Source organism: Gadus chalcogrammus, chromosome 8 (genome assembly GCF_026213295.1).
Source record: "Gadus chalcogrammus isolate NIFS_2021 chromosome 8, NIFS_Gcha_1.0, whole genome shotgun sequence".
Classification (NCBI taxonomy): domain Eukaryota; kingdom Metazoa; phylum Chordata; class Actinopteri; order Gadiformes; family Gadidae; genus Gadus; species Gadus chalcogrammus.
In genome coordinates, this window is record NC_079419.1 from 18,798,868 (window position 1) to 18,824,316 (window position 25,449).

The 25,449-nt window shown below is 42.5% G+C and overlaps 3 protein-coding genes across 3 annotated transcripts in view; 1 reads left to right on the top strand and 2 right to left on the bottom strand.

Moving 5' to 3' along the window:
• Positions 1 to 25,449, bottom strand: part of pde4ca (phosphodiesterase 4C, cAMP-specific a) — a 185,504-nt gene that overhangs the window by 14,521 nt on the left and 145,534 nt on the right. The window lies entirely within an intron of this gene.
• On the top strand, positions 6,718 to 11,747 carry LOC130387325 (E3 ubiquitin-protein ligase MARCHF2-like). Its single transcript, XM_056596351.1, has 5 exons — positions 6,718 to 7,025; positions 8,241 to 8,432; positions 8,603 to 8,798; positions 9,433 to 9,642; positions 9,996 to 11,747. Exons 2-5 carry the CDS (start codon positions 8,245 to 8,247, stop codon positions 10,149 to 10,151), a joined length of 750 nt encoding a protein of 249 aa, XP_056452326.1. The 5' UTR covers positions 6,718 to 7,025; positions 8,241 to 8,244; the 3' UTR covers positions 10,152 to 11,747.
• On the bottom strand, positions 12,988 to 17,738 carry LOC130387327 (ras-related protein Rab-11B-like). The gene is given in 7 exon segments (XM_056596354.1): positions 12,988 to 13,113; positions 13,116 to 13,223; positions 13,694 to 13,774; positions 14,156 to 14,349; positions 15,732 to 15,831; positions 15,834 to 15,926; positions 17,537 to 17,738. Coding segments are annotated over 7 exon segments (651 nt in total). The 5' UTR covers positions 17,577 to 17,738; the 3' UTR covers positions 12,988 to 13,078.

Sequence of the window (25,449 nt, forward strand, 5' to 3'; positions counted from 1 at the left end):
CAGCACTGAAGCTGCATATCCCATATGAATATGGAACAAATGTTTAAACTTTGGGTTTGAAGTTGGACTTGTTTTTTCAGCACAGAAGCTACAGACACACCATAGCTTTTCTCTTAATTCTGACCTGGATAAAAACGCTGTTGAACGCCGTTCAAAGGGATAATGTAGTTTGTGCCCTGACCTGGCAACATCCCATCAAATCCAAAGTCCAGGACCAAGCTATCAGCTCCTCACTTCAATATTTCCACAGAGTCAAGGTAGCAAGTCCATACTGTAGCTAAGGAACGGGTTGTCTGGCAGTGGTTAACAAAGTAACCCTAGCTTCGGCACAATAGCCAGTCACTACGTACCCTCAATTGGAGAGCATAATGTTGGCTAATGGGAGGAGAGCGTCAGTCCCTAATAACGCTTGGCTGCCTGTCTTAACACAAGTCACTCTGGAGTCATGGGGCCTCACCGTTCCAAAGATCACTTCTGTGACATGACATGGAGGCATCTTCCAATTGTCCGATGCTAATCCATATCACGTTCGACCCATTTATATCAGTTTTTCATTCATTCCCCCGGTGTATGCTGAAAAATAGTGCCGTTTATAGCGTAGAGGAAGTTTGAGTTCTCTAAAATGCCGCTCCGACTTCAAGGTTGCTCATTTTCTTACTTTTTTCTCGAGTGACCCACTAAAAGGTACAGGTACAAATTATTGTGCAACATTTGTGTTTATCGTTTACTTGTTTCCACATGAAGGTCCACTTTGGAATTATGTGTGGACAACAATATGCAGTTGTGCTAATGAATTGTGGGGAGAGATACTATGTTTTGTTACCCGAAATCCAATCCAATCACATATTGGTGGCTTCAAACTCACTTGAGACAGTGTATGGGCCCGGGCGGCGACATGCGGGCCACGCTGGCTCCGTTGACAGTGCTGAGCTGCACATCGGAGATGTAGAAGGTGACATGGGAGGACTGGAGCCGCGTCTTCACCACCTCCAGAGGACAGGTCAAGATGGCGCCCACTGTACCCCCGCATCTAGGAGGAGAAGAAGGAAGGGAAGATACCCAGGACCAGGGAAAGGAAATTCAGGACAGGGGGGTGTGAAGAGGAACAAGGAGAAGAATGGTGAATGTAGAATTATGCACCATCTTGTCCATTTGATAGGGAAGATTTTTTTCTTAATCTCAGACTCAATTTATCTAAAAAGGCCAGAGTTATAATGACCCACTATTGTGATAGTGGGTAAATAGGAAGAAATATTGTGATTAAAGTGGGACAAGCAGCTGACACGCATTCGCTTGCAAGTACAATGCTTGGTTTACAGACAAGAAATATAGGATGTCAAAGCAGAAAGTTTCGCCACCCAAGTTTAGGGTAAAACCTCCAACAACTGGGAATGGTGACATAGGGCTGTGAAGTCATAGTGTTATGTGTCCAGTCATGGCTTAGTCTGGCTTTGCTTGTTATGACCGACATCACGCACACAATACAATACGGAAGAAAGTAACCTTTCTTCTTGTGCCACTATTTGACCCGATCATACCCTTCCAAAAAAAAACAACACATGTTGTTGTCAGCATGTAGCCGAACAGAATAGTAACAATTTTGGTTATGATAACCATTGCCCAAAGCTAGAACTTTCTATGGTCCTAGATTAGTAACGATGAGGCTGCATGGTCCGATTTCACCAGACATTGTTGTCATATCGCCAACAAGCAGCAATGTACAAGCTCAATTTGTTGTGCCTCCAGGAAAACCAATGGTCTATTAGTGATCCCCTCTGTGAAACTGAGCTGTATCTTTGTGTTGTGTTGTGTCCTCATCTGCTATGCTCGTCTCCTTTTCAATAGCTCCAGCTATATATACTCTTGCCTTTCCAAAGGGCCGACACACATGTATGCAGGCACTGGAGGCAGGCCGACCTTTGGCCTACTTTCGGGGCTGTGTGTATTGAGTGCCATGCGTGAAGTGAGTGACGCCGCGAGAGGACGCCTTCTGTGTTTCAAAGTTTAAATAAAGTATGTTTCTTTATCACAGTATTTTCATCACGAGAGACCTTGCGAAACACTATATAAAAGCATGGAGGGGGAAAAACTATAGAATCGACTGGTAATCGAGCACAAGAAATATAAAGGGACAGCATTGACCCTTAACCCTATGATTACCGTGTGGCCATCATAGATGTCAAATACCCAAACTGTGTCTGTTCTGCAATTTGGTTTGATAAAGGCTAATCTTCATTATTTTAGTCTAGCTATGTCTATTTTATAGACAACTAAACACACGTATGTGAATTAAATCTAATAAATGCCACCTTTAATTGTTGTTAACGAAACCTAGCAGACAAACTGCTCACTTGTAGGCCATTATAAAAACGGTATGAATCCGAACCACGGACCATCTCTTGCTTAAAGTAGTGTTAATATTCAAGCAACACAAATCTGAAGTGATGATGGGGAATATCTTTATGATCGTTGTAGACCTACGACTAGCAGGGGATTCGACCCCGGCGTAACATTAACATGTATGTTAACATGTATGTTGTCTGTAATAACTCAGTCCATTCCCACAGATATCGACTCGTTTCGACACAATACAGATAATAAAGTTGACTTATTTTGGACGAAACGTTGTTGCTTACCCTCCGGCAAACAAATGAACCAGTGTATCCCTTTGGCTCATTCTTTAGCATGCTCCGCGGGGTAACAGCTAACCCGGGGGCCCTAGACCGAGTCCTGGCCGATGGAGACGATGTGCGCCCCTGGGTAGAAACAACAGACGTCGACGATGAATCCGAATCCAAATCTTCGCGGATGCGTCTCGGGTGTTTCAGATACAGGTACAGTGTGAAAGAAGCAGTATTATTCACAGGCCGACATGCCTCTTCTCTCGGGCTTCGAGCACACACCCCTCTGCTGCACCGCGGATCTATTTTCTTCGATACAAAGTCAAAATAATGTTACACGGCAGGTATATTATATCTTCTTGAATGTAATACAGCCCAGGTGCTTGCAAACGGCTCGATTTGTCATCAGTGATCTTGGACCTCGGCTATCTTATTGCTGCAGTGGATAAGTGGGAGGGGCTATAGTATTACTGTACAATCATAGGCCGTATAACGTGCTGTTATTGGCTGGTTCGCCTGCAGACGTCACGCTTTCTCCGCCCGAGCACGCAGCGCTCGCATGCACACACATTCTGAATGAACACTGACTGGCGCTTAACACACTCAACCACTCTCTCTAATAGAGGACTTGCAAATAAATTCGTGACCACTTTTACAAGTTATTTACATTATTTATTGTTTTATAAGGATGATATCGAATGTATCGAACTTATTGGCAGGTTTGTGAGCCCACATGTGCAGGGGTTCGCAGTGATTCTAAAAAAAAAAAAAAAAAAATACATTAGCACATACAAACTAGCATAATGGAGCGATCTCTACAAAGACTATTACCTACAGCAGATTTTCAAAAACATTAGTACAGGCTCATCAGAATCGTACAGACAATTGCATCATGGGTCCAAATATGGAGGATATTAAAATGAAGGAAGTACTAAAGCCATCTTCATTTTTCAGTTAAAAAAAAAGTGTTATAAACAATTAACATAGACCCATAACTATGCCTTTATTCAAATAATATTAACATGTCGAGCTTTCATCAAGGAATTGTCATCATTCAATGCACTAGTTGTGTATTATTTGCAGCTAGTTGTGTATTAATCGCAACCCACATACAGCTTAACCCACTTGGTCTGCTAGAGAGAGCACGAGAATAGCGTTCATAATTATATTTTAGTGCCGTAACATTGACATTAGCTGATCACGTTAGCAAAAGTTGGTATGTCGAAACTTCTGGTTTGGTGATTTGATAACAAGCTAAATAAATGTGACCATTTTGGACTCCAGTTTGACAAGCCATGTTAGTCGCTTATGACTGACCACCCTTTGCAAATCCAAATCAGATAAGCATGTCAACTGATTACTGCAGTCATATGATACAATGCACATGTACTATTCAATCTAGTTAGAATTCAGTATCGGCCTTATGAGTTTATTTAGCCATTGCGTGTCAGGTTTGGTCAAGGCCCTATAGATCATGTCATCCATCCGTCTTTAACCACTTGTGTGGCTGCTGCCTTCTGTGCCAGTTTACCATGGGAACACCAGAGTAGGACACGCTCATTAGAGTATCATTTCATCACCGAAGACCCACAGGAATTTTGGTGTCCTCAATTGGCCGAGCCGAAATTCTGTATCTGTCAGACCAACCGGGCCTCACTCCGCTACCACCCGCTTAAGGGCCCAGCACCCGAGTGTTGAACGGCTGGTATGCAACCAAACCACTTCAGGTCCCAGTGGTCTTCTTCTGGGGGGTACGCGACTTCACAGGGAGGGTCGCCTCAGGCATCATGTTATCTTATTGGAGAACTATTAAATAATATAAAGTCAACTTTATTCGTCCCAAACGAGAAATCTCATTTTTGGATATGAAATCACTGTCACTTTTATACTGCTTTCGTTGGTGTCCCAGTAACTGAGGTTAAAGAAAGTTGTGGATTCAAAGCACTTGGTGTACCAGTCTGACTGCATTCCTGGGCTCACCCATAGCGATGAGTCCTTCATAGGAAACGAAAGGAAACCTTTCAGATACAGCAGCTCCAGCAATAGCCAGGTATTTGGCATTGTGAGGAGCCCGGCTGGTTTGGGCACTGTTTAAGAGGCATGCTCCCTGGGTGCGCAAAACCACTTGTCAGAAGACCCTGGGTTGAAGAACGAGCCTGTGCTGGAGGGGTTATACCAACCCAGCCTGCCTGGGGATCCCTAGGAAGCCAACAGAGGCAGCTGGACGAAAATCAGAAATGGAAGAGTTATGGTTTGACTGAAATAATGGTCTGAAATACGATGGATGAATTTAGAGGTGAATTTATGGATGCTAAAGTACTCATTGAACGTTTCGGGCGGAAAGGGCTTGTGGGAGAGAAAACTGTGAGAAAGCTCCAATTGCCCAAGGGCATGGATTACTCAAGTCAAATTGAATAATTCACCAGGCTGTGCTGTGCTGCATCGCCTGGCCAACCGCACATGAGGACTCACTCTTCAAGTTAAAGGAGTCACGAGAAGCCACTGCAGAGCAGGAATTACACTCTGATGGAACGCCAAACGTTCTGAATAACCATGTAATGCTGCTCTCCCTTTCCCTCCGGATGACCTGCTCTGTGGCTCCTATATGGCCTCTCTCTTTATCCCCTTTCTCGTTGACGCTATAAAGTAATGTACGTGTATGTGTGTGTGTGTGTGTGTGTGTGTGTGTGTGTGTGTGTGTGTGTGTGTGTGTGTGTGTGTGTGTGTGTGTGTGTGTGTGCGTGTATATTTGTGCATGCGCTCATGAAGTTTACTGTGGTTGTATCATAGTGTTCAACTACCTTTTGTACTGCACACAACCCTCATGATAAGATAACTTTTGTATTTGACCTCATTTGGGTATTTCTTGTATTTTTAAATGTATGCCATCCGCTGCCACATCACCTCACTTCTATACTACTAATACAGGGGCCAGTTTATCATGTCTACATTTTAATGAATTCTTTTACTGGAAAGGCAGGCTGAGGCACGCAGATTTAACAAGTAGAAACAAGGTCAAAAATTATTGATTAACACAGATCAGCAATCATAGTATGTTTAAAATACTTTTATCAGCTTTTCTTCTTTTTTTTATTGCTGTTGTGCTGCATATGTATCCAATCGAGAATGTTCGGTTCTGGTGGTTTGTGTTAAATGGAAATCAATAAATAAATAATATATAAAAAATATAGCCTATATATATTTAGCCTACATATATTAGGGCCGAAATATTTAATCGCGATTAATCGCTTGTTTTCCATAGTTGATTGCAAATTAATCGCATTATTTTATCTGCTCAAAAGTCTCCGGGAAGGTATTTTCTGTGAGAATAAAAATTATATACTCACCATGGGCGTGGACAAAATATGATAACTTTATGCAAATGTTTTCATCTTTTTTTTTTTAATCAAGTAAGAACAAAAACCCAGTGTGCCCAATCTTTTTTTAAGCATAAACACAAAACAAAGGACTGAATCCAAAGACCATATATATATAATATATATTAGATATATTAGATATCATCAAACATCATTATATATTATATATAAATGTATATCCTTCGTCTGCTGGTATATTTCCGTTGGCGTTTGTTGAAGTCCACCAACAGCTATCTCATGATGTTCTCCAACACGCACCCCGGTTTGTCCCGTGATCTCATGACTTCCACTGGACTTTGACCCAACAGAATCGTGGGATGTGTAACGAGGAACACGTTTTCTATCTTTGCACGGGCGCGCACACATGCACGCATTCAGGCACGCATGCAATGCACGCACGCACACATAAGTACATATAATATGTGAGGTTCTCAGTCTTCGCAGCAGAAGTTTAGGACCATAAGTGAAAAATAATTATATATAATATGTATGTATGCATTGTTATCAGTTAGATTGACAGGGGACATCGTGAAATAAAAGTAGATGTTTTCATTTTACTTCTGTTTTTCCTTGCATAGAGGACAACATGAGTAAAAATTGGCTCATCATACCCTACTCTCCGCAATATATACATTTTCTTTCTTTCTTTTTGTATGTATCTTTAAACCTTGCAGCCCGAACGTAAACTGCGTGTTTTATTTTTTACACCTGCAAAGATTATGGTCACGTGACTCGCGCACAGCTGAGGGATGTTGCGCGAGGCTTGGCCGTTGCTAACAAGCTAGCTAGGCTTGTTCTCAACATCCCGACATAGATCATCCGATATTTAACACAGACACGCAAACAAAAACCCAACGAGTTATACCATAAGCCATGGGGAGGATACCGAACACGAGTTCCAGCGACAGAAATGCATTTTTGCAAGCCGTCCATGTAATTTCCAGTAGCTAGGCTAGCGCTAGCCGTGCTGTTTATAAGACGGTAACGGTACTCAGAGGGCCGAGGCCAGGCAACGCAGGCCGACGGGGTGAGTGTCTGCTCTTTTAATGCGGTAACAGCTTTTCCCAATTATTCGAAACGTAACTACATTTTTTGTCAGATGCCATTGTTTGTGGACTTCTGTATTCCCCCAGAAATGTACCGTTTCTCGGACGTTGTTGTGGGCGTCATCAATCACCAATCAGTAGGAGACTTGAATTGAGCCTTGAGAGTAGCTTCCTTTAAAGGAGTGACCGCTGATCAGTAATGATCTGCGGTCATACTTACATTTTTGACCTTTAGTAAGACCCTGTCTCACTTGACTGGCAGTATCCACGTTTATTATTCCTGTAACGTGAGGCTACCGAGAAGGGGCGTTACAATGGACACCCTCATCGGTTATCATAATATCAATTCTTTTTGCACTACTGTATATTTAGAGTTATAACATGATAGTAGCTAACGATCTTGATGTGTAGATCCAGGTATGGAGCTCACCCAAGGGCCAACACATTAAAACATGTGTCCCTATGACCCCATGGAGCATCACCTCAGTGTTTGCTTTTTTAGTTTCTCAGACAGCTATGCTTTACTGTATGTAACCCTACACTACAGCCCTGCTATGTCACACATAGAAAGCATTGTTTATCTTTTCTCTTTTTTTTAACAAATATCGTAACTCATATAACATTTTATTTACATCTTATTTAGAAGTCAAATGTTCAGGACAACAAACAAACATTCGGTGGATTAAAAATGTTGGACATACATAAACAAAGTAACTTGGAATTGGCTCTTCATGAGGATGTTTGTAAAGGTATCAAGACAGACTAAAGGCCTTCTCTGTCATCTGAGTTGAAGCACAATACCGGCCTTGTAAAGCCAGGGGCAACCGTCTCTCCTGGCTTCACCAAAACATCCCTTATCAATATAGTTTGTCATGATTACTTCCTTGTAACGATTCTGCACAATCTGCACAATCGCTTGCCTGCCATGAATGTAAACAGCGGCAATATAGCTCTTTTGTGAGACATTTTGTGAACTACTTATGGCGATTCATTATTTTGTCCACAAATTCCGATGCACATGGATTTCCCAAGTTCTAAATGGCTTTTGTTTACAAAGGTGGATGATATTGTAAACAGATGTATAGTGTAAACAGCAGAGACGGTAGCGATGGTTTGATCACCCAGACCAGTATTTTAAAATCTTTTAACTCTCCTGTTGCTCATACCATTCTCCTGTGTTTCCTCTTCCACCTCAGAGCCATGTCTTCCCCTGGCTGCTGCCACCTACCTGGCTCCCTGTGTGACTACTCTGGAGGCAGCGAGGCGGACTCCTCCAAGGACTCAATGGAGCAGTCTGACTCCACTTCACAGGCCCAGTACGTCGCCAAGGTTACGGCTAAAGATGGCCGACCACTCTCGACCATCGTCAAAGCAGTCAGCCTGCAGAGGTAAGACGAAGCAATGTCTGGAATGGAATGTGCCGGGGCGTCGCATTAAAATCACATGGCCCTCTGCATCGATGCCTTCATTGTCCGGAGCGAACATCGCTCTGTGTTGCGTTGTCGTCGCTCAATGCGTTCTAATGTGTTGTGCGCTGCTGCTGGTTTCCCCTCCACAGTGACCTAGGAATGTGTCGCATTTGCCACGAAGGGGCAGGCGGGGAGACACTGCTCTCCCCCTGCGACTGCACGGGAACCCTGGGTAAAGTGCACAAGAGCTGCCTGGAGAAGTGGCTGTCCTCCTCCAACACCAGCTACTGCGAGCTCTGCCACACCGAGTTCACCACCGAGCGGAGGCCGCAGCCTCTCACACAGGTCAGCCGTGGTGGCGCGGTACAACACGGCTGGGGCTCGGCTTGATTCAAAGACCAATCGAAAGACCAAATGAATGACGTTATAATTATTATGACGCAATAACATTTGAATGCTTTGTGAGCATAGAATAGAGCATTTTGACATAGGTTGAATTGACAGTAATGTGGTGATAATATTCCTTCAGGTTCTTATGATCATATCTTTAGATGACGATATGTTTATATATAGCTGAACTGAAAGATCAGGCCAATTTATGAGGACTCCTTGCTGCAGCACATTGGGCCATGGAGGTCAGAGAGCTATTGAGGTCATCACCTTATAGCTAACTCGATTTTGAAATTTAATGCAATTTGCCGTCCAACAGTCCCTGAGAGGATGACATAAATACTAGCTCAATGCTCAGCAAAATGTCTCACAATTGTGCTCATTTGACACCATCTTATATCATAGATGAAAGCTAGGTTTTAAGTACCACAGTGGCAGGATAGTGTAGGGGTTAGGATGTTGTGCTCCCTGACTGAATATTAAAAGGACTCAATAGGGACATGATCACAATGTACTATGTGTACTCGCATAATACCGACCACAACAGTGTCAGTGAGTCATCTGTTCCCCCGTCTCTGCTCATCCTCAGTGGCTGAAGGACCCGGGCCCTCGCAGCGAGAAGCGCACACTGCTGTGTGACATGGCCTGTTTCCTGCTCATCACGCCGCTGGCCGCCATCTCTGGCTGGCTCTGTCTCCGGGGGGCCCAGGACCATCTGCAGCTGAAGAGCAGGCTGGAGGCCGTGGGGCTCATCGCCTTAACTATTGCCCTCTTCACCATCTACATCCTCTGGACGTTGGTACGTGGCGTAGCACTAGCCGCAGCACTGACCACAGCACTAGCCGCAGCACTAGCCGCAGCACTAGCCGCAGCACTAGCCGTAGCACTAGCCGTAGCACTAGCCGCAGCACTAGCCGCAGCACTGGCCACAGCACTAGCCGCAGCACTAGCTGCAGATTTACTCATAATTTTATATTTATCTCATATTTCTTAGAAAACTTGAATCGTGACCTTGCACAATTAAATAAGTACAGAGGCCAAAACCTTGATTTATATTCATAAGCATGAATGGTGAAGCCCTAGTCGTCTATCGTCAAAAAATCAATCATTTCTAAATCCAGTTTTTTTTCCTCCCCTCCGCCACCCCTGCAGGTGTCGTTCCGCTATCACTGTCAGCTGTACTCTGAGTGGAGGCGGACCAATCAGAAGGTGCGTCTGCTCATGCCCGACAACAAAGGTGCGCATGCCACCCAGCATTCATTGCCCACCAAGTCCACCAAGAAAACCACGGACGAGACCATCGTATGAGCCGAGCAGAGGCACGAAAGGACCACTGGGGAGGAGGGGGGGGGTGAAATGGCACCCTCTAAAACATTTTGAAAGCGTCACACCATGAATAAAGATTTGCACTTATCTCGGGCGGACGCCAACGGATGGGAGTTATTCTCTCCTGACTATCGTTTTTGTTGTGAAGCACTTGATGTTACTCAACAACGACGGACACGGGAGACCCTCTCCCTCCGGAGGGGAGAGCTGTGACACACGTCAGGCATCGCTCGGAGGCCGCTGGAGTGGGGGACACTGAAGACGAGCGCACACTGGAGGAACCGGGCCAACCGTGTGGCTTTGACCAGAGCTGAACAACTATTATAGGACACACAAGCTTATGTAGCGGGATATAATTGATTCAGCATGCTACTACAGTATACCTAAAGCATACTCACTATCTACATATCCCCCGACTCCCTCACTATGTTATTAAGTAGAACTTCAACAACCAGCAGCCAATAGCCTGCCTGAAGACTAATTGTTGAACAAACACACAATAATTGACAAAGTCAATTCATGCTATCTGTGAATATTCTTCCTAAAGAAATATGGTCCTCTGATTACAATCATTGTCTATAACCTCAGCCCTGTTTTAATGGTCTGGGCAGAGTGGCACTGTAGAGGCTAACCTCCTATCTCCTACCCAGACCATTAAAGTAACTCATTGAAGCTCAGAAAACAAAGGTTGCTTATAGTATAATCAATATATCTGTTAAAACTGTATTGTGGTATTTAATTGAAGTTTCCGAAATTCAGATTGGCTGGAGATTCTGTTTTGTCTTATGAATGACACTAGGTACCGTCTTGACCCACTTGTATATGCACCATTATTGGGACTGCGTGGCAAACAAACAGCTGTACAAGATGACGTCATACAGTTTAAAACATGAGAACCTAGTGTGTGAATGTAGCGACGTGGAACCCTTAACCCTCTACAGTACCACTGTTCTCACTGCACCCAGGCGCAGGGACCGCGGCCCTGCTGGGAAGAAGAGAGGAGAAATGTATCATGTTTTTGAGATGTCAGTTACAGTGCAGCGTATGCTAATTCAAATGCTATTTAAGTTTAGTCTTCCTGCTGCACTCCCTTGAGGGAACATGTGTTGGGTGATCGTGCAATAAAATGTAAAGGATTTCCGGACTTCTTGTATGGTTCTTATGAGTGGTATCTTTGTATCCATAACCGTCACCCCATGGTTCTTCCATTTATATCCCAGGTAAGATTTGCATTCATTTTCGATAACTTACTTTTTTTTATTTTAATGGTTCCTTAATCTGTTTTGCTAAAGTATGATTTGACTGTACTTGGTCTGACAAGGCTCCACTGCTACCAGGTGTGGTCAGGTACGCGTGGGCCAGGTTAGCTGTTCGTTATCGTCGGGGTGTCACTACTTTTTCGTCGATTATAGTGCAGTGGACAAGAAAAGTTGTTTTGTGTCCTCACCCTGCTGATGAGACGGTGTGTATTCTGTCGACCATGGACCACCCTCGGCTACTGCGTCAAGCCTTGGTACCCCTAGAGTGTGTGCCCAGGGGTCTGAGGGATCAGAACCATGGAGAGCACCCCTAACATCTTCATCAGACACTTCATGAGAGGCTTTAGGTAGAGATGCTTTCATCTGAAGCCAATTACAGGGGAGGACATGTAAAGAACACTCCTCTATTGAATCAACAACAGAGAATATTGCAAATTCACTAAAGGAAGTGAATAGGTTAATAGTTTGTGTATTATTTAATAGCATTTAAGTGCTTACGATTTGGTGCCAATTCAACAATCAATATTATAGATCTACACAATAGCACTGCAACAATCCTATTCTACCTCCGTAGGCATCCGGAGGTAGAATAGGAATGCTGGCTCATCAATACTACAGTGTGCAGATAAACCTTTAAGGATATTTAAAAATTAATATATGTTTGTCCTTTGAATGGGTTTCTAGTTTGGACTGGCATTTCTATGTTGAACTTATATAGCTAGGAGTGTGGTATTTTGTGTTGTGTCTGAGAGGGTCATGGAAAAGAATAACAGCTTATTGCTTCAAAGTAGTACACTCCACTTCATCTCATCTAACCCGTCACCTGCCCCAGCTGTCCATAGCCTAGGTTATCTAGAAATACTGCCATCTAGTGGTTTTTATTTGGTCTACAAACCCTTTCAAAGGGATAGGCTGATAAGTACATCATATTTTGTCCTTGTTCTCTATCTTATCATTATTCGTCAGGAACAGATGGGGTGTTGTTAGAAAACACATCGGATGAGTCAGCATCTTAATATTGTAAAATTTAATTTCATGGCATTAATATAATGTATGTGAGCAGATAAGCTATCATTTAAAAAATAAAGAAATAAAGAAAACAAGAATATATTTTACACTAATTGAAGTAAGCTTTAGTAGCATAACGACCAATTTTGAGATGATGGACTGGACGAGAGGGGGCGAAACCAGGACTGCTGGTACCACCGACACAGGACCCAAGCTCATTCACGCATGACATCACATGCCGGTCCTTGAGCCGGAGCAATGGGGAGCAGCCCCACAGGGCCGAGGCGGGGTAGTGTTGTAGGGGCTCAGGCGACACTACACCGCTAAGGCTATCACAGCTTATACATCGTGGCAACCCATAGCAGTACCATCAGTCGCGTTTCGGGACAATAGCCAATGCAGCCAATCTGGGTGAGATTACCGTTGAAAATCTATTCAATTACATACTTTCTGGGATGACGGCTCTATGCAGAGATCAGGCGGGACCGGCGTGCTCTGTGTGCTCTGTTAAGTGCACTTCCTCCGATCGTTCTCGTAGTAAACACTGGAGGTGCCCAGAGAGAAAGTAAATGCTCAACATAACTGACAAAAACGATTTTGAATGAGTAATCTCCCCAGGTGTGGTAGACCAGTTGCCGTGGGTTACAGGTTTTGGCAGCACTGCAGTTTGCCCCCCGCTGCCCATCGGTGGTGGGTGGAACACTGATATCCACCACATTGTTTCCCGGGGACTCATCGTGGGCGGACCGCTCGGCTATCTGCTTCTGTGATACGATGCGATAGATTTCTGTTCAAAAAAGACACGCAATGCAAATAGGGTAGTCAAAGTAATAGTATCACTGTGTTGTTATACAGGATATTGATTGACATGGAGCATGAAATCAAATACGATAAGAAGGAATTATTGCACATATTTAATAACAAATTAAATATGGGACTGGTTCTGAAGGTTATGTGCAATATACAGTAATTGTAAAAAGATAATTTTAAGAACCTTATTTTTTAGAAACGATATCCCTTGGAATAAATATTATTTTCGAAATTGTCCACCAAATGACCAGATTATGGTTTATTTTGATGTTTCAAATGATTGAAGACACAACATGCCTGTTATCAAAACATAAACAGAGTTATAGAGCAATAAGACTTAACATCCAGACCAGGATGTTTGTATTCGACATTAAATAGCAGATATGGTTTAGCTTTTTTATTTTTTATTTAAGGCAATCATCTAATTTCAGTTTCTCTTGTGCTTACCTGTTAGGATATTCTTGAAAGCTTCCTCAACATTTGTTGAGTCCAAGGCAGATGTTTCTATGAATGACAGATTGTTCTTTTCTGTGGAACAAAAAACAAAACAAAACAATTTGTGCTTGTACGAATGTCAAAGTGGTCAATAGTGTTACCTCAAGTCTATAATGTTTGCATTTCCACTACTCCTACCGTATGTGTGTGTGTGTGTGTGTGTGTGTGTGTGTGGTGTGTGTGTGTGTGTGTGTGTGTGTGTGTGTGTGTGTGGTGTGTGTGGTGTGTGTGTGTGTGTGTGTGTGTGTGTGTGTGTCTATATCTTTAAACACATACATACACACCTATGCCATTTTTTACACAAAAGTGTGTTTTCTTATTTTTGCCGACTCTTTAATTGTTATGACTGTCCGATACTTTCACTGCATCAATAAAGCCCCTCTGATGTGTTCCTGAGGCCCCGCCCCCCGGTACCTGCGAAGGCGCGGGCCTCATCGGTGGGCACCGCCCGCAGGTGGCGCAGGTCGCTCTTGTTGCCCACCAGCATGATGACGATGTTGTTGTCGGCGTGGTCACGCAGCTCCTTCAGCCAGCGCTCCACGTTCTCATAGGTCAGGTGCTTGGCGATATCGTACACCAGCAGGGCGCCCACCGCCCCCCGGTAGTACCTGGGAGGAGACCGCAGGTCAGGTGGGGTGAGGCCCGGCCAATGAAAGGAGAGGGATTCAGACTGGTCCCCCCGAGGCTGGGAGAAGGTCCTGATTTGGAGCGTTCCTCCGGTCGGTCGAAAAGCTATTTAGTTTCTCTTGCTTCCTATGAGCTTTGCATAACAAGGAATTTAACCACCCAATATCCAAAACGTGCAACGGAGACAGTTAACCCTCTACCAGAAGTCCCTCCCAGTCTCTGGCCTCCCACCGCAAAACCTGCTGTGTGACTGAAGAGAATTTCACTCCGTCCAAAGTCTTGTCAATAACACCGATTTGAAGCACCCCAGGACGTCTGTCTGGGGATGAGAACGCCTGCGTACAAGGGTAGTTTATAATCTGTCAGAGGACGGGTGGGCTATGTCTCTCCTCTCTCTGTTCTCGAGATCTCGAGGTCTATGGTTGATAACTCGTGAACTCATGAAAGAATGCATCCACACAGCTCTTCGGGATGATATTCAGCTTGCTCATAGTAGTTCTACTAGTACCAAAATATCCAAAACACGACTCTGTTCACAGAGATTTCTTTGGAATGTCTATAACCAATGCCTCATTTGGTAGGCTGGTCCGGGTAAATCTAAAGTTATATTAACCCTAATAAAACAACCCTTGCTATAAGTCTTCCACTAACTGTACCGTAGCAACATTCAATGTTTTCGTTCTGTTACCATGGTGGCACATGGTAGTAGAGGCTAATAAAAGCACACAAGTTCTGATATGATATCTATGTTCATAAGGATTCATTATAAGGTCATTTATCAACAAAAAACAGCAAAAAAATCGTTCAGGAATGCAGATGTATGACCGGTTACCTATGTTTGAGATGACACAATGATTACTTTAGTATCCTGGATGTTAGTCAGACCAAGCAGGCAAACGTCAGTTTTGGGCTCTGATTTGGGATTATCATTTTCAATTTTTCATATTTGATAGACCTTTTTAATTATCAATTCATCACAACAACTTTAATAATAAGACATAATGAAAATACATTTATCCTCTCTATTCAGCAGCAACACTATTCATCATCTATCAGTACAAACTGGTTAGCCAACATAACACAGAGAACCACAATATCACACACATACTCGATAATATATTAACACACATATTAAGTCATTCACACATATATTCATCCACGTATTCACCTATTCATTCACATTTTATGGGATACATATTCACATATTCACAAAAAAAATTCATTCACATATTCACAGCGGAGCAACATACCACCACAACAACTACATGTCCATTCGTATTTTTACTCACACGTATTCATTCACATTTTCCACCCCATTCATTCACAGGCCCTGGGTCCCACGGTGACGCGGGGGGAAACTCACGCTGAGGTGATGGCTCTGTAGCGTTCCTGGCCGGCCGTGTCCCAGATCTGGGCCTTTATCGTCTTGCCGTCCACCTGGATGCTGCGCGTGGCGAACTCCCCCCGATGGTGCTCTTGCTCTCCAGGTTGAACTCGTTGCGTGTGAATCTGGAGAGAAGGTTGCTCTTCCCTACGCCCGAGTCCCCAATCAACACAACTGCAGAGGGAGACACCAGGAGAGGAGAAGGGGCGTTATAATAGAGTTGTTACAAACACTATGGCGCCACGCCTTTGACTCCACTGAAAATTAGCTTGTCCACCACACTTTGCATTCCTGTCAACTCAAGTGTGACTGTGATTCAGATATCGTTGATTTTCTTTACTCTGAACTGTCCCTTCTTAAGCACTTTGCAATGCATCTTTGCATGACGTTTGAATGCACTGTATGAATAAAGTTTGATTAGATTTCCAGTGTCAACTGCTACAACAACAGATACATGACTGAGATAATGATACTTTCTATCATATGCTACATTAGTACAATGCATGCGTTTGTTTTGGTCGTTGTTGGACGTAGATGCTCTCGGCTGATGAGTCACTGTAGAACTGGGGTTGAACTGGGATGAACCAAGCAGACGAAGACTCTGAAGGCCGGTCTTCAGGAATAGCCCGGCGGGGTGCTGGTTGTGGTGAAGGCCCATTGTGCTCCTCTGCTCTCCAGAAAGGAAACGCAGCCCGACTTTTGTTTTCCCCCGACGGCCTCGTGCCTTTGGGTTGGCTGCAGGAAGCTGATAACATGTTCCAAACCAAAACCTGAATCGGCAGTTTCAGCCCTGTGTGGCCCTTCCTGCGTTCAGCCGGCGGGTACAAGAATGATGTGGATGGGGGAGAAAGAGAGGGAGAGATGGGAAGAGAGAGAGAGAGAGAGAGAGAGAGAGAGAGAGAGAGAGAGAGAGAGAGAGAGAGAGAGAGAGAGAGAGAGAGAGAGAGAGAGAGAGAGAGAGAGAGAGAGAGAGAGAGAGAGAGAGAGAGAGAGAGAGAGAGAGAGAGAGAGAGAGAGAGAGAGCTGGTGCTTCCGCAGATGTCCTATTCATCTCACAGAGGATACTTTGTTACATCTTAGACGGCCCTTTGGCTCTGAGGCCTGGGTTGTTAATGTGCCACAGGTGATGGCATGGCTAAAGAATAATAATAATAAATAGCATGACATGAAATCAAAACATTAGATACACACTCAAACTCAACCTTTCTTTCACCAGTATAGGCTGAGTGATGATGAATGTGAATATAGTTGTTCTTGCTCCCTTCTCTTCTATTCAAAATAAATTGATATATTATGGGGAATGTCATCACAGTATCGCCAATGGCTAGCATTCCTATGTCATGCAGAGGCTGATTAATTATATTGATCTATTGGAAAGGCTATGCATTCAACAGATCCAGGTTTTACACCGTGTGTGGATTTTTAAATGCCCAAACAGTTTACATGCAAATCAAAACAGTACATCTGTTAAAAAGTTACCAATTAGATTCAGTCAGTGTATGCCATATCAAGTTTTAAATGGTGTGAGGCATTCTACGTCTATATAGCTGCGGTAGTTGTAATGTTACAATGATAGCATTATGTAGCAAAAAAAAAACACCAAAATATCAGGGAATACATTGTCTCTTTGCTAAACACCCCTTAACACCTTTGATATAAATGTTCATTGATACATATTTTAGATTCATACATATTCGGGATAATGAAACAATAAAAGATGTTACCAGCCAAGTAGATGTTCTGGAAATAGGGGGAATGCAGTCATCTTTGTATGTTGTTTTTACCTTTGAACAAGAAATCGTATTCATCGTCTCGGTTCCCCATTCTAGACGAGGCCGGTCCTCCACTTCTTGTCGGAAGAGGATATTGAAGTGTGTGTGTATGAATTATCGTTACATACAATAAAAAGGATATAAATTGTGACAAGACTCTGCGCCAGTGTTGGCTGTCAAAGCAAGCTGGCCGCAGGAAAGGAAAGCTCCCCAACTCTGCAGAAGGGGAGGAGCCCCTGCAGGTTCAATACCTTCCTCTAGGGGTCGCTAGCCCCTGCGGTGTCAATACCTTCCTCTAGGGGTCGCCAGCGACACGTTCAGGGAACACCGATCAATGACGTATAGTTATGGGGGAAACTAGAGGCTTATAAAAGTAAGCAGCACATGATCTCTCTCTCTCTCTCTCTCTCGCTCTCTCTCTCTCTCTCTCTCTCTCTCTCTCTCTCTCTCTCTCTCTCTCTCTCCGCTCTCTCTCTCTCTCTCTCTCTCTCTCGACATAATCGATGTATGTTTGTGATTTATGCCTGTTTAGTTGAGATGCTATTCAAATAAACAAAGAGTTATGGGGGAAACTAAAAACTAATAAAATTAAGCAACGATCTCTTTCTCTCTAAATTCAATTAAATTCAAAAAGCTTTATTGACATGAGAAACGAACATTTACATTGCCAGGTGAACAATAATAATAACAAAATGTGGGATATTATAAAAATTCAACAGTGTTCACACTATTGAGAATATGTTAAATAGTGCAATCATGTGGAAAAATTTAGTCCAGGGTAGTGAGTGTGGTTATTGGGAGTTTGAGGGCCTTCTCTCTTTACAACAGGTGACGAATCTGGCTACTGTGATTTCTCCCAACAGGTATTGCAGTTTGTTAGCATCTTTGGTGTCCCTTCTCGATAGCCAAACGTTCTCTGAGTCTGTACCTGGTCAAGGATTTCGTTCATTATGGATCGGTCACGGTGGTCAGGTATTCTGCAACTGTGCATTCTCTGTTAAGGGACAAATAGCATGCCAATTTACTCTTTCCAATGTGCCAAATGGTTTACCTTTTGTTTTCTTATAATTTGGTTTTGCCAGATGTGGTGGTTGTTGTGTGTTGGAAGGACGAAGAATGGGAAACTTCTCTTGATGTAACTCTCTGTGGTTGAGAGCCTTGTTGTGGAGTGTGTTGCTGTCACTTTCCTTAAGGGTGTTCTAAAATTTTAGCGCTCTCTTCAAAATTGTAATGGGGTGACCAGAGGTTATAGGCTACACCCTTCCCCAACTCAGTTCTATTTGCTTTGCATTGAGGCGTAGCGAGTAGGGGGAGTGGGGAGCCTGAAATGCCTGAAATAAATGATTGCCTAAAATGCAATTACATATCTTTCTCTATTTGCACTAACAACATCCCTGTGTCATGTCAAGGTAACAAACCCCCTCACATAATCATGACACACCGCACAACCCATTCAAATAACATGGGATTATCAATAAGACATAAGTGTAAAGTGCATGATACATCACACTTCACATTTTCGAGGCATGGGAATGCAATAGGATTCCCAAAAACAATCAAACGTTACTCCTTGCATTTTAATCATCATACAAGGCAAAATGTTTTGGTAAGGATAAATAATGTTTTCTTTTTTATTTACAATAACAAATGGAGAAGGGGATACCTCAAACCATTAAGTCCATGTGTTCTTCTGCAGGGAGCTCCAGGAAGCCCTCTCAGCAGCACTGTCCACACAGCAGATGCTTCCTGCAGGTCTGCAGGGATCAACCAACAAAGGCTCTCTACTGACAGCGGGGATGAGGCTGATTGGTAACAGGCCGATCCATGAGCTTTGGCTGTCCGGGGTCTGCATTCTAATTGACAAAAGCGTGAGGATTATGTTGGCCCATTGGATTTGAGAAACAGCTCCCTCTTGTGGGCCACGTATGTAGTGAGGACTTAACTGTACCTTGCAGCAAAAATGTTTTTTTCAGACTTTTAAACGCAGCCCTGATGGCAATATGAGAACGCACCTCCATGCTCCTTCATTCATAGGTCGTGGCTGGCTCTTGTCAAATCATCTGTTTAACTCTGTCAACACAATTTTAAGCATTCTATCGAACATTACAGGTTGTTTTGTGTATAAACATTTTGAATGTCTAAATGAGTATTTGTCTGGACAGTTTGGGTCATTTGTTTCAAAGTATTATTTTGAAGTCATGGACAATTTATAGGGTAAACCTTAATTCAAGGTATTGTTTAGAAGATCCTGTTGAAAAGTTCAAACCATTTACTACAAATATAATAAAAATCAGAGGCTAATTTAAAAACGTAATCTCTCTGCCATATATAGGCAGCCAGTATTTGTAGACCTGCAAGTTGCATCGTAGCATTGTTGGATCTGAAGGACAAGAGAAGCCAAAAGACAATGGCCGGGATTGGGGGCAGACCTCAACAAATGGGTTATATAATGCTTGAAATACCATCATAATGTGTTAAGATAAATGTCTGCTGTATTGTAATACATTGTCCCAGTTGTGCTTTGGTGTCTCTCATATCATTTCTTTGATTTCTAGTTTTCCTGGGATGCAGTGGCCCACGGGCCACAACCTACCTCAAGCAGAAGGGGAGTCCACTCCAATAAATGGATTTTCCATATCATTGTGCACGTAAAATGTTAATGGTCTTCAAATATTATGAAGAGTAGTTATGATCAAGTGCAAATTATGATCCATAACACTGACATCGGACAAACACCCCATTCAGCGAATTGGAAAGGAACTAATTATAAAGCTGTCCACTCAAGAATCAATGCATGTGTGTGATGATTGACTACCTGACTGAAGTGGCCACAGGACAGGGGATGACAATACAACATTTGTCAAAATGTTACGACCCTGTAATAGAAGTCTTTGTTGTGGAACATTTAACCTTTGACCTGGTTGTGTAAGCAATAGCATACATACATTTGAACAAATGTTTTGTTTTATTATCTGAATATATATTTTTTGTACAAATAGATATGCCTTCCCAGGCCGCCTGAGGCCAGGGGCTTTAAGAGCTGCATGCTGCTAGACAGCCAAGGTTCCCAGACTCCTGGTGTTACATCGCTGTCCGCCAAACTAGTGGAACCTGACCAGCCATGTATTGTCGTTTCTTTTAGATCAATTCTATTTGTACTTAACAGATGCAATCACTCCTTCTCTCTTATCTGGACTAACCCTTAAAAGGTGCTGTAGGTACGACTTAAGGGCAATGGGACTATATGAGGGTAATTTGATAGAAAAGCCATAGCCATAAGAAGTGTAAATATACGTTGCTATCGAGATCGATTCCAATATAAGAATACATTTTACAATTCATAGGACATTTGACATAGACAATCTCTCTATGCAATACAGAAATAAAGATTTAAAGGCCTTTATTGACATGGGAGGCTTTCATTTACATGGTCAAAGTAAAAAAAGCAACTCTCTCCCTTACTTTCAACCATAACCATAAACAAAAATATTGATTAAATATTATTATTTGGGTAAATAAGGATTACAATTTACGATAAGGGTACATGTAAAACCATTAATGAACATAAGTTAATACAGTATCAATGATTTTGTTGGTGTTTACTCAGGGGCGTTGCTAGACCTAGAGTTTTACTGGGGCAAAGGCCCCCAACTGCCAACATTTTTTTTTTTACGTGTGCACAATATGAAATAGATGGATACAGAAGGGTAGTACAAGCTTCAAAATCATTGTCACTGTCATATTGTAGGCTATATTAAAGCACTGGTAAAGGTAAAGACGCAAAGATGGATTCATGAGTACCGTACAATTATATTTATTTAAACACATACACATCTCAAAGATTTACAAATAAGGTAACTGACAAATAAACAAAAAGTCTCTTTATGACCTTCACCTCTTTATCAGGAGAAGTCTACACATCTATATTTATTTAGAAGCTGTGTGGAAACAGCATAATTTTGCCAGAACGACATGTACTAAAAAGGCAAGAAACAAGGTTTAAAACTAATAGAATTTCTGACTTAAGGTGAGGTGGCTCATTGCCACCAATCAACCTGGAAAATGTTATAGAACCATCAAAGCTCTTAAATTAAACTAAATAAGGCCATACACTACTGCATAGAGCCTTTTTTAATGATTATTTTTTCACTATTAAGCTGTATCGCCGCGCCTTCATGGTGGCAAAGCGGTCAATAACGTGGCTTTGACTCACTTTGCATAGTTGCTCCTTTTCAATGGACAAAAGAGAAAGTTGGTGAAGCCTTCCTTGCCCCATGGTTGACCTAAGCCAGGTGTGGAGCCTTCTCGACACACTGAAAGATCGCTCGCAACTACAACTGTTTACAGGAATTGTGAGTGCAATGATCTGAATTATCTGTGTCAGTGTTGGGAACATTGTTGGATCCATATATGTTAAAAACACCCTGTATATCCATAATTTCCTTTTTTGTGTTAAGGAAGTTTTTGTCCACTAAAACTTCCTCAAGTTTTGAAGACAGACAATTTTTCATTCATTATTCATTTTCCGCTTGTGTGCGTGCACGCATGGTGTGTGTGTGTGTGTGGTGTGTGTGTGTGTGTGTGTGTGTGTGTGTGTGTGTGTGTGTGTGTGTGTGGTGTGTGTGTGTGTGTTGTGTGTGTGTGTGGTGTGTGTGTGTGTGTGTGTGTGTGCTATAAAACTACAGGCTACAGACGCTCAGTATTGAAAAACTGGTGCTAATTATGTGGGCAACATTCTTTAACAGCAATCAAGTTGTCATTGTTTGTGTCAAACAAGTTGTGAATTTGTTGTAACGTTAAAAAAGGAGATGACTTACTCTGGGCTGTTTCCAGCTCCCGTGGTTTCCAACGAAACATGATCAACAAAAAAACAAGGAATTGAAAGCTACTTACAATATGCCTAGGTTACATTAATTTCCCCTGATGGCAGCAATGTTCCACTTTCAGCTGGAATTCACGGTAGGCCTACATCAAAACCACGTGTCTTCTTTAGATTTCAGTTCCCTTTATTTATTCACACAGTTCAGCAGCGGCATTTATTCAGAATCAGAGCCCAAATTAAAGCTGCATTACCCAGCAGAAAAATAGATGCACTATAAATGGTTTTGTAGGCCTATAGCAGTCACGAACATGAGCATAGTTGTGGAAATGCTGGTGTTAGAAAACAAAGTTGACGAGAATTAAAGTGCTGCAAATCTAGCATTAAAGGTTAATTTAAGAAGCTTCTCACCAGTCATTTGTCGCCTGGTCGCAGTGTCAAGTTTTTTTTAAAGTAGTTCACTAGTCGTAGCGTGCAAATAAATGCAGAATTGCAGTGTCAGAATTCTGAGAATTTTGTCAGCATTCAGATTTCTCAGAATTCTAGTTTCAGCGTGACTGGAGAGAACTTCCTTAAATTAACCTTTAATGCTAGATTTGCATCAACGCTATTGTGTGAATTAGTATGGTTCTCTTTCATGGAAGCCGGAAGTGGGAGATTCCTTATTTTTTTTACCATTATTGTTTTATTAACAAATTTCTCCTACAGGGGATTGATAAAGTTCTATCTAGACTATTGAACAGAAAGAAACACTTGGTCATACTTTACACACTTTACCACTGAAACATTCAGAAGAGTCACGTGGACGAATCCGTAAATAACTGATTTTTTTCATTGGTTGTTGCGTTAAATCTTACCCAGATACAATAGGGCTATTTTCTGATTGGCTTTTATGTAGCCCCTTTCGTTTTTTGATTGGCTGGTAAGAGGCAGGCTCGACTGAAGACTCCCGAGGCAGCAGGAGATGTACTTGATGAATCCTGTCGATTCCATAGCGAGTGCGGCGCTTCTGCAGATTAATTTAATAATGATCAATGGAATTTTACTGGGGCACTGGAGACTTTTACTGGGGCACGTGCCCCAGTAAAAAGGGGCTGACGACGCCTCTGTGTTTACTAATGGCGGTACGGGTTATGTTGTTACTGGTATGAGGGCCGGGGTCGCCCTCTTCCGGCGGACTATAGCGCTGCCTGGTGGCGTCGTCGCACACTGCTGTTTCAGCGGCTCCAGTGAGGCTGCGCAGCGGCTGGAGACCTAGGCTGAGGTTCCTGGAGCCGGGGAAAAACATGATACTATCATCAAACACATGCATTCCAGATGGGTGCGGAGTGGATTCATTACTTATTATGTCCAAAGTAGGCTATACTTATTTTTCTCGCTCATAAAAACTGGGTCACCCGTAAAATAGGCCAAAACAAAGCCACCTCTCACAGGTCTTAACATTTTCAATTCTATTTGTACTTAACAGATGCAATCACTCCTTCTCTCTTATCTGGACTAACCCTTAAAAGGTGCTGTAGGTACGACTTAAGGGCAATGGGACTATATGAGGGTAATTTGATAGAAAAGCCATAGCCATAAGAAGTGTAAATATACGTTGCTATCGAGATCGATTCCAATATAAGAATACATTTTACAATTCATAGGACATTTGACATAGACAATCTCTCTATGCAATACAGAAATAAAGATTTAAAGGCCTTTATTGACATGGGAGGCTTTCATTTACATGGTCAAAGTAAAAAAAGCAACTCTCTCCCTTACTTTCAACCATAACCATAAACAAAAATATTGATTAAATATTATTATTTGGGTAAATAAGGATGGCCTGGTGGCGTCGTCGCACACTGCTGTTTCAGCGGCTCCAGTGAGGCTGCGCAGCGGCTGGAGACCTAGGCTGAGGTTCCTGGAGCCGGGGAAAAACATGATACTATCATCAAACACATGCATTCCAGATGGGTGCGGAGTGGATTCATTACTTATTATGTCCAAAGTAGGCTATACTTATTTTTCTCGCTCATAAAAACTGGGTCACCCGTAAAATAGGCCAAAACAAAGCCACCTCTCACAGGTCTTAACATTTTGAGGCATGCCATATATAACATGCCAAATTAACTTAGAATCAGCTTCAGAAGTGACAGATGCATCACCAAATGTTTGTATCAGTTGAATGCCATAAAGTGAACTCAACAGAACAAGGAAAGGAGTATGTGAAAGAGTTAACTTGAATCGATGCAGGTCTACATGATCACGTGATTATCGTTTAAATCAAGGTCAGAACACAACCTTGAAGAAAGCTCGTCCTTCAGACTTTGTAGCTTGCGTTCCTCCCTTTCATTGTAGGGCTAATGCATGATCACCAAGTACAACCTACAATTGTAGAATGTCAAAATTAGATGATTCATTTGAAGGATAGGAAAGTTATTGATTTTTGCTTGAATATGTTAATTTGTCATTGTCCCTGATTCAAAGAGCATCTGTTATCAGGCCGTAAACCAACAGACCGAGCCAACAATAGGCCATTGGACATAAGCATCCGTCTTGGACAAGTGACTTAAATCGCCCAAAAATAATAAATTGCATAACTGAATATTGTGTTGTTCTCAGCATGGAAAAGGAACACAGAGCCGAAAGAAAAAAGTTAACCGGCCATGTTTCAAACTTTTGAGCACTAAAGTAAGCCCAGCTTTGGCCTGTGAGTGAGTGGCACTAAAGATTTCAAATCGGCCCCCAAATTGATATGAGGGTGACTTTCTTGCAGGTTTGAAAGGTTTGGTTTCAGGTCCTATACTGCCACCTGCTGCCAAACCTTAACCTTGTAATGCGTAGTAGTTTAGGCAATCAGATATTTTATGATGATTGAATGTGGAAATGTTGAATGTTATACTGTGCAATGTTCATATGCACATGCATATGAACGCATGCATTCATATGTGTGATTCACTAATGTCCAACTCAGGTTGGTTTAATCCTCACACGGTCTGACAGTCACATCACACCTGCTGCAATTTTCAGCATCAGTATATTATGCATACGCAATAATGCAAAGCATCAGTGTTTTGTGATATTTTTGTTTCAAGATCTGGGGTATCCTGTAGGCAGGCTT